We start from the raw sequence: 10440 nt of genomic DNA on the forward strand, positions 1-10440 counted from the left end.
CCAAAAAAAAAAAAAAAAAAAAGTCACTTCCTTTTATTCCTGCTTCCATACAGCCTACCTATCTTTAAGGTCCAGCTTAAACATTATCTCAAACTTGAAACCATGTGTTATATTAATTTGAATATATATCTGTTCTCTCTTATTGAACTCTGGATGGATTCATCCTTACATCCCTTCATCGTACCTTGTAAGGTCCCTTGCACACAGTAGGCACTCATATACGAATGATGAACTATGGGTCAAATGTAAGCACGGTAGCAATTTTAACAGACACTTATATAGTTATTGAATATAGTTCACTTAATTCAATAATGGTAGTTTAAAAGCTGCTGTGGCTATATATTTATCTTCATTCTTTTCCAATACAAGCAAAAAGAAAAAGACCATGGTTTAGCTCTGTTGCTTTAAATTCTAATTTTATACATGTTTATTGGCTTTTTGAATATATTAATGTTTATATCAGTAGTTTTAGTTCTATTTTCTTACAGTCTTATTTATATTAATCTCTCCAGAAGAAAAATAAAGTGTTGTTTCCTCCAAAAGTTTTTAATTTGTTGTTTTTGAGACACTTCCAGTGTCTCAAACAGAGAATTGAGCTAAAATTTAAGCATCCTGGGTTGTAGTTTTTACCCTTCAATTGTGTTACTGTAACATTTGGCAGCACTCGGTCTCTTTGAAACTCAATTTCTTTTACCTAAGAATTGAAAAATTTGAATTCAATCATTAAAATTGTTGTACTTGTAAAAATTATACTGCAATAGTATTTTTAAAATGTTTGAACAACACATTTACTCTCACTCTAAACTATTTATTTTCAATTTTGCATTCCATTTTTTGAATTTGATTCTTTCTAAGGGCCATTTTAGTGATGATAGACTGATTCCTACTTTAATGATTATGCACCAAGAATTGACAGACCTGAGTTATGATCCTTCCTAGCTGGAATATAGAAACTTTAGATAAGTCTCCTATCTCCATAAACGTAATTTTTTTCATCCTATATTGTAAATAAGATGACTTGTCCTGTTCTCTCATTTGACAGTCCTTATGAAGTTCTAATGAGATTATGGTACTTGATACGCTGTAGAGCTCTAAGAATGTCTGGCTTGCATCTAGAAATCTGGGTCAGAAAAGCAGAGGGCAAGGGCTCATTTTAACATAATCATGGTTATTCAGCCTTGGAAAAATAACTAGTTTGATAGAGTTTACTGACAGATAATCTGTTGGGTACACTTATTTATTTTAGTACCTCCCTTCCGGGGGAAACTTAGGTCAGCCCTACTGAATGAAATGGTTTGTGCACCTCATTGGTGGAGTGAATTATAATCATTCCTATTATAATAGTATGTCAGAAATAGTTTGTAAAATAGCTACAGAGATTTACAAACTATTAAAGGATGAAAATCTTATTTGAATGCCCCGTGCTTAACATAATAGCCCTTAAATAGTAGGGGTTATATACATTTTCTTATTTCCATCTTGAATTTATTTTTCCAAGGCTTACTTTCCCACAACACAAACTTGATCTTTCCAGTCCTCTGCTTAAAACTCTTTGGGTTGGGAATTCCATCATTGCTTCTTTGCATGTCTATCGCCTCTTCCAGACCACAAGTAAGGGCAGAGACTACCTTTATTTGTGTTTGTGTTCCTGGAACACAACACAACAAGTAGTACATAACTATATTTGTTATATGAAAGAATGAGTAGTTACCAGTTTTCCTTTAGTTTGGTTTTTAACCTTTCTATTACTGACACCCTAAAATTAGGACATCACATTCTATTTTATAATGTTGCTAAAAATTTAAAAAGAAGATTACTCTTTTTTTAAATTTTTAAAAAAATTTTTTTGAGTTGGAGTCTCACTCTGTCACCCAGGCTGGAATGCAGTGGCCCCTCCCGGCCACCGCAGCGTCGACCTGCTGGGCTCCAGCGATCCTTCCACCTCAGCCTTCCAAGTAGCTGGAACTACAGGCACGTGCTACCACGGAACCGGCTAGGGCTTACTCTTAAAGTAGGTTTAGGCCGGGCTCAGTAGCTCAGCCTGTAATCCCGCACTTTGGGAGGCCGAGGTGAGTGAATAGCCTGAGCCTGCAGGTTCAAGACCTGCCTGGACAACTTGGCGAGACCTCATCTCTACAATAAAAATAAAAAAAAATAGCCGGGCATGGTAAGCGCGCACCTGTAGTTCCAGCTACTTGGAAGGCTGAGGCGGAAGGATCGCCGGAGCCCAGCAGGTCAAGGCTGCGGTGGCAGGGAGCGGCCAGTGCACTCCAGTCTGGGCTACTGAGTGAGACTCTAACTCAAAAAAAAAAAAAAAAAGGTAGGTTTATATAAACCTTTTTGACCTATCCATGCTTGGATTAAAAAATGATGATGTTAAATATCTCTTACTTAGGAAAACTTATTTTTAAATGTTTTAAATAACGCATAATAGCAATTAGTTTTATTATACATGTTTCTCAAAGTGAAATTTACAAAATAAGAAATAAGTAGCCAGAGCTCCAATTAGGAATGTCTAGTGTTAAATGCAATCATTTATTTAGACAGATCATGCAAACCTCAGACCATACAAAGGCTCCCATGTGACCTCCACAAGCAAAGCTAAGTGGATGACTGGAAGGATTACTCAACTAATACAGGCAAAAGGGGAAAAAGTGAAAGGGAAAGTTTGGGTTTTTGGTTTTTTTTTTTTTTTAAGGAACTTGTACTCACTATCTAAATTTCCTGTGATTGAAACTGCTTACGTGCAGTTGTCATGAAATAATACAAAACCTCCCACCAAATAAACAAAATCCTGTCAGTAAAAGAGTATGGGTGTGAGTTTCTATTTGTAGATATCCTTATATAGCATAGGATCATTTAATCAAAAATATTACAATAAAATGTGTAACACAAATATTTTTAAGAGCTGGTCAATACTCATGTATTTTAAGACTACTATTTGGCAAACTAAAAGTCTAGTTAATAAATATAATTTTGAAAGTACATTTGATTTGTAGTAAAAGTACAGAATTTATAGCAAAATATGTACTCCATCTTAATCATTGATATTCTAATGGGATTTAGGTGCTCTATTCAAATTGAAGAATTTACATTTTATTTCATCAGATCTCATATAATTTATACAGCAAGAGCATATGTATTTACACCTTTTGATATCTGAATTATAGTGATTTTTCTATTCATATTTTTCACTTATCTTGTTTATAGTGATCTACTGTTTGAATAAAAAAGAATTAATGTCTTTGCACATAAAGTGAATTATTAATACCAGCCAGAGCATGCATTTCAATTTTCATTTAAACCTTAGTTGACTTTTTCATCTTCCTTTTAAATCATAGAAAAGTCTAGATTAAAATTAGTCCCCTTCATATATACACAGCCCTAAAGTTCACCACTAACATGGCAGAAAGTTAAGCGTTTGCCAAAGCTAAAGTCATTAATTCTGTGCAACTGGAATCTTCGATTACTTTTGTTTCCATCTTGTACTCTACCTCCTGAGGTAGAGTATTCAGAGTATTTGGGATCTGGTGTGGTGCTGGTGCCAGGGGAAAAATTATCCCTAAATCAGATATAAACTTGGCTCTTGAAGAGAACTAAGAGGAACAATGTTCATATCTTTAAATCTAGAAGAGGTGTCATATATTAGCTTCTTTGAAGTCTTATGATACAGTTTCTAAATGTTCAACGAAATGTGACAGAAAATTACCATGCAGATATACCGTTTCTCTTGATAATAATTTTCAGATGTGCATTTTCCTACATTACAACATCTCTGAAACTTAAGATGCATCTAACAATCCAGCAATCCCTAGATTGGGACTGCTTGTCTTTCTTAGTGGTACATAGAATAAAGTTGTGTCAATTGATGATGTCTTCCATTCAATTAGATATAAATATGGGAAGTTATAAATATTCCAGGTAGGCATATAATTAAAGGAGACAATCTGATCCCTTGAGTATCTTATGAGTTTATCTATTCTTTCATGATTCATTCAATTTTTAAAAAATGTCAACTATTCCTAGGTACTAAGGTTAATAGACAAGGACCCTGCCCTCACAGAGCGAGCATACAGCAACCTGGGAAGACAGACAAGTAGATATTTAATTATAATACTTGTGGTATAGAAGCAAAGGTGCTAGGTGTGCACATGTCTCTAGGTGAGGGTCCAGTCTACTCCATGGGGTCACTTGGAAATGACATTCATGTGGAACTGAGATTAGCAGCAGTGGGAGCAGCTACTTATTCAAGGAGATTTTAGAGGAGCCGGGATAATACAGGAGCTGAAAGAAGCTCAGTAATCTTGAGGATAGGAATATATGCAGTCATGTGCATCCCTTGATACTCTACTGTACTTGCTTTGAGAGCAAATACAATTCTTCAGTCACAGACTGCTCTGAATAGGCAATCTATTCTCACTTTAGCACTATGGCAATGGTTCTAAGATATCTTTCAGCTCAGTTTTTGAATATAAATTTGAGTACACTATTTTATGTTTCATACAGCAGAGCAGTGTAGGTAAATAATAGCATTTTGGTCCCCAGCTTTCCTGAATATATTATAAACACGAGCTGCTTTATTCTATTAAAATATTTTAAGAGGCATATGGAAATTCAGCAAGTTCTAAATCTTGTGGGAAGTTTGTTTGGTTGGAGGTGGAGAAATATCTACCAAAGTAAGATCAACAGTGATAAACTGTGGCCCAAGAACTCATGCATCAAAATAGCTAAAATAGCTTAATGATAGCAGAGAAGAAAAATAAGTAAACTAGCTTAGCATACACACACACACACACACACACACACACACACACACGTTACATGCACTATTTACTAAACAAACAAAAAATATTATAAATTAATTGCTGTCTTTACAAAATCATAATGGCTAAGACAATTTTCACCATCTTCATTAATTTCTGACAATATATTGTCAACCATTGGTGGTCTTTTCTTTGTTTTGGATAAGTGACTGACTTCCTCTCCATATTCAGCCATCTCCCATCTCTTCACTGAACTTCATTTTAAATAGGAAATTTTGCCTGTAAAAAATGTTACTAAAGAAAGCCCTTGCTTCTAAGCTAACCAAAATGTTTCTAGAGAGGAGAGACATATAACTCATAGGGGTAATAGCATATTTATATTCTTAATAACCAGAGATAGTAGTCTTATTTGAGTTATACTTAATGTATGGTGAGTCATCATCTAATTTCCCTGTACACCTAAAAATCATGGAAATAAGACTCACTTGCATCATCAATCAGGCCTCTATCCAAGTCTTTTAGCAATTATGTTTGGATTTCACATGTAGAAAGGTGAACAAGAGAGAATGGATTTATACTGAGGCAGCTTATATGGTATATTATTTTAGAGCACAAAATGTGATGTCAGAGATCTGAATTTGTCATTTACCGGTTGTGCAACTTAGGACAAAGTAACCACTTAATACTGTACTTTGATTTTTTTCATCTCTCAACTATGAATAATAGTTACAAACTTCTCCCATTTTAGTTTAAAATGAAGTGATACATGCAAAGTGTTTGGCACAGGACCTTGCACATAACATATTTTGGCATTAAGTGGTACTAGTTATTCTCTGTTATTGTCTGTCTTGGTCTTTGTCCTCTGGGAAGTTGAATTTTGCCATCTGGATATGGCCAATGGGAGAGGTCGGCAAGACATAAGCGACTTAGAAGAAAGGGGGCTATTTATGGATGGGCTTCAACTTTGGCACTAGCTACATTCCTTCACGTGTGAGCACACTCCAGTCCCACATCCGTCCTCCATAGCTAGAGTTCGTAGTCAAACTAACACAGTCGCCCCCTTAGGCCTAGGCGAAGTTCATGGTCTTTCCTCTCACTGTTGCCGCAGGTGCTTTCTTCCCACTGCTGTTTGTTCTAGGTACTCCACCCTCTTTTCTGATTCTCTTAAGTCCTCTAAGCTGCCCATTTATGAAACTTTCTTCAGTTCAATCCTTTATATTTGCCACTAGTTTATGCTGGGGTTTTGGCATACGTAAAATAACAGTAAAGACTTTATTTGGACATAAAGGAGAACATCTTTCTTAAAGGGTCATTTCACTAAATGTAGAAAGAGGCTAATACAAGAAATTCTAAATTTAATGGGAAGTTGATTGGGATGGTGATCGTTTGTTTTTCTGATGTAAACCCAGCTTGAAGGCTATGGAGAGTTTGCTTAGATGACAGGGGGTGGTGGGAAGGAAGGGTGGAGTTCTTTTTTAGATGCATAAAACAACAAGATCTTATCTGCAGTGGCAAAATGAGCATGACAATAATGGAGAAAGTAAGGAAAGATAATCGGCCATAATGGGCAGTTTATGCTTAAGGGTTTTTGTAGGCAGAATAATGTTCTCCCAAATATGTCCATGTCCTTAGCCCCGGAGCTTGTGAATATGTTATCTTAGATGGTAAAAGGGTTTTGGCAGATGTAATTAAGTTAAGGATTTTAGGATAAGGAGATCATTCTGGTGGGCCCAGTATAATTACAAGGATCCTTAGGGAGATAAATAGATCCAGAGTCAGAGAAGTAGATGTGACGACAAAATTCTAGCCTCCTGCTTTTAAAGATGGAGAAAGAGTCACAAACCAAGGAATGCTGGTGGTCTTTAGAAGATAGAAAAAGGAAGGAAATCGACTTTTCCTTAGAATATCCAGAAAAAAATGCAGCCCTGGTGATTTTTGCACTTTTCACCTATATAAGTGTAAGACAGTAAATTTATGTTGTTTTAAGCTGGTAAATCTGACAATTTGTTACAACAGAAATAGGAAACTGATAATGAGGTAGAAGGAGATAGAGAATGCTGGATTAGGGTAGTTAGTTGAGAATTGTAGATTTTATCTTAACGGCAACAAAGAAACACCAAGGATATAATAAAAATATGTATTAGGAAAGTGAGTTAGAGCTTGGGTCAGATGGGAGATCAGAAGGCGAGGTCTACATTAGTGTGCCTGGATAGGTATGGTGATGCTTCTCCAGATTAGGTATGTACTGATGAGAAGTCTCCACATATGAAAAATTAGGGTAAGGAAGAGCTGACAGAATATGATGATTGATGGGGAAGACAGCAAAGGAAAGAAGCAGCAAAAAATCAGATCCTTAATGTTGTGCTGTGAAATGGGAACAAATAACAGCACATATGAAGAGCAATAGGCAATAACTTTTTTAAATTCTAAGTTTCACTAGGATTGAATTACACATACACACACAGTAGAGATTTTTATATTATAATTTAGAAATATCCATGCATTATTTTCTTTTAAGTCCCTTCCTGGATTCAGCAAGGCATATTACACCAATATATATATAAAATTTTAACTTGTTAACTTTCTCTGTTATCTTAATGCTTTTTTTTTTCTTAAAGAGACAGTTTTGCTCTGTCACCCATGCTGTAGTGCAGTGGTGCGATCATAGCTAACTGCAGTCTTGAACATCTGGGATTAAGCAATCCACCTCAACCTCCTGAGTAACTGGGACTACAGAAGTATGCCACTATACCCAGTTAATTTTTTTAAAATGTAGAAATGGGGCCTCACTATTTTGCCCAAACTTCTGGTCTCAAGTGATTCTCTCACCCCGACCTTCCAAAATACTGAAATTACAGGTGTGAGCCAGTTGGCCTGCCCTCATTCTTGTCATTTTAGAGGATATGAAAAACTTATTTGATCATTTCTGCACCAGAGACTGCTTATTTGGTCAAATAAAAAAGGCACGATTTGAATAGTTAGTATACTACTGAATTCAGTTTTGCATAACAACAATAACAAAATGCAAACAATCTTCAAAAATTGGAGTTGGACAGGAATCATAGGTCAAATATGTATAAAACTTAGTGTCAGTAGCTGGTAAATTAAAGCCACTCACTGGCCGTGATGCAGTTCAGAAGTTAGCACTGTTTGGATTATTGGACATTTCCTGAGTAGTAAAAAATGTTTGGATGAAAAGCCAGTGGCTCATTATTAACTCTCTTTACACCACCTCACTGTGGAAAAAAAAAAAATTCTGCTTGCTAATCCACACTTAACAATGATTGGCCATTCAAGGCAGGTCTAAAGTGGCTTGCTTCTCCCCTCCCCATTTTTAATGATAAAAAATGCTAAATTAACTAGTACTGATAAGCGTGACAGCAGTAAAAACACAGAACAACTGAATATTAATGATATGCTAAAGCCAACCATTAATGAAACCACTCATCAGATAATTTTTTCTTTCACACAGCTTCTATCAGTGCTATCTTTTCTATCTTTTTTTTTTTTTTTTGTACCCATCTGCCTTCTTCCCTTGTTCACCATTTCAACTGGTATACCCTCCTCAATCAGTAACTGGTAAAAAAGATCTGATCAGGGGTTTAATCATTTGGAAAAATCTTAGATTGCTATAATTCAACCTTTTTCTCCGTTATCTATAACTTTGCATCTCCACTGTGTTTGTTAAGTCTCTTCCCTAAAAATACATGTTTATACACAGTAACAATACCACATTTTGCATCTTTTAAAAAAGACTTTTAAAAGATGTGATATTTACAGAGTAAATGCCACTATTCTTTTCTGCATTTCAAAATTTTTCTTCTCTTGGATGCTAACATAGAAACATCATTTAGGGACAAGCAGCAGTTTTGCCTTGCATCCCTCTCTTTCCTTGTTTTGCAGTGGAAAATATCCTAAATACTAGATGGCAAGAAAGTGCAATAATGTCCACTCTAAACAACCCGAGGGTAGGAATTTTGCATATAAATCGTGCGCCCTATAGGTATCATCCCTCTCAAAGAGGAGGAGAAAGTCCTTCAGCAAAGTTTTAAAACACAATGCATGCTGCTAAAACAACTTTAATTTGAAAAGTCCGTTCTATCTTGTAAAGTTTTCAGCACTGCCCCGCTCCTACCCCTGGGATGGAGGGGTTTGAAGCGACACCAAAACGAATTCTATCAACACCCAAACGCGAAGCTCCTTTCTGCGCTCTAAGCTGGCCCGACTCCCCGGAGTGCCCGACAGTGGACGGGCGCTCCCTCCTCCTCCCCGACCCACAACTCCGAGTCCCTCCCTCCCGGCTCCAAGCCCCGAACCCGCGCAGGAGATGCCCAGAGAACAGCGGAGTCGCTCACCGGTGAGGATCCAGCCGCAGGCGACAGCGACCCCGGGGCTGGCGCGGCGCCGGGGGGCCATGGCCGGGGCGGCCGCAGCGCAGAGGTACGCGCTGGCGGGGAGCGCAGGACGCGACGGGAGCAGGCGCTGGCGCTGCGCGCGCTGTCTGGGCCACTCCGGCCGCGACCGCGGTTCCCAGTCTTCGGCCCAGCCGGCCGCCGCGCCCGGGAGCGCGAGAGTGATTTCCTGTGTTTTCGTCGAACGCCTCTAACTTCGCTCCACGCTGTTCACATCCCAGACGGATTGCCCCGCCGCCCGCCCCTTCGCGCTCTGGGTCTCTGAAATCCCTCTGGCTCTGTCCGAGACATGGACAAATAAAGCCAGCTGCGCGGATCGGTGTTGAGGCTAAAGTCCGAGGGTTCCCCAGCAAACCTTAAAGGGACATCTGCCTTTCATTGAGAGGGTGATCCCGCAGTCTGTGCCAAATCCCTAAGGTGGTAGGAAGGCGGTCACGGGCTGGACCTTCGGGAGGGTGTCGCCATCCCGGTGGCTCCGCCTCCACACCCCTTGCTTCTCCTGGTTCTGGGCAGGGAGAGCGCTTTGACAGTCAGTGCCCGGGCTCCTTAGCCCTCAGGGGTGGCAGCCTCCCGGGGGGTTCGACTCCTAGGACCGAACCAGGCCGTCTGTGAAAGCGAGCAGACCCGTGGTTGCCCCTTCCCTCTCCTGCGGACACTTGAACTTGACTGTGAAGTCGTCTCGCACGAAAGGGGGCGTCCCCACTCCCCCGGCACGCCCCGCTTGAGGGCTTTGCTTTCGTTTATGGAGGGTTTGCTTCCTTTATGGTGATTCGTGGTTAAAGGTGGTCGCAGATCCATTTTTCTTTTGGAAGACTATGATAAGGCGAGGAAAGGGGAAACAGAGGAAAAGAGGAGGAAAAGAGGAGGCAGGAAGAGACAAATCCGGGGGGGAACGGAGAGGGGCAAGGAGGGAGGAAAGCCGTCTCTTTAGAAATGGAATGTGTGTGGGCTATTTTGTTGAAGCCGAATTAGGATGTTTGTACACAGGGAATTGAGTCTAACAAAGAACTTGAGGCACTGCTTCATTGTTTTCTCGCTGCAGACTTTTATGTGTAAAACTGCATTAACTCGTGTTCATGGGATTCTTTTCTGAGAGACAGGGGACAGAAGTGCCTAGGATTTCACAGTGCTTCCCTTGCCTGGTGAGTTGACAACCTCCCTGAGTCCAAAGTCAAGTATTCAAGCTAAAATGAATACTTGCTCATTTCAAAGTAGAGATGTGTCTTAGGAGTTTTGAGAATTTCAAAGAACAGGAAGGAATAGAT

The 10440-nt window shown here is 39.1% G+C and overlaps 1 protein-coding gene across 1 annotated transcript in view; it reads right to left on the reverse strand.

Annotated features, from left to right (window-relative positions):
* LOC110595143 (integrin alpha-1-like) overlaps window positions 1-9452 on the reverse strand; it is an 83381-nt gene extending 73929 nt beyond the window's left edge. The window contains exon 1 of the mRNA XM_021709757.1: window positions 9119-9452. Within this exon, the coding sequence (XP_021565432.1) occupies window positions 9119-9179 (61 nt within the window). The 5' untranslated portion in view covers window positions 9180-9452. The remainder of the gene's footprint in view (window positions 1-9118) is intronic.
* Between the last annotated feature and the right edge of the window lie 988 nt (window positions 9453-10440).

Source organism: Carlito syrichta, unplaced genomic scaffold (assembly GCF_000164805.1).
Source record: "Carlito syrichta isolate Samal-C Ts95f unplaced genomic scaffold, Tarsius_syrichta-2.0.1 Scaffold280203, whole genome shotgun sequence".
NCBI classification, from domain to species: Eukaryota; Metazoa; Chordata; class Mammalia; order Primates; family Tarsiidae; genus Carlito; species Carlito syrichta.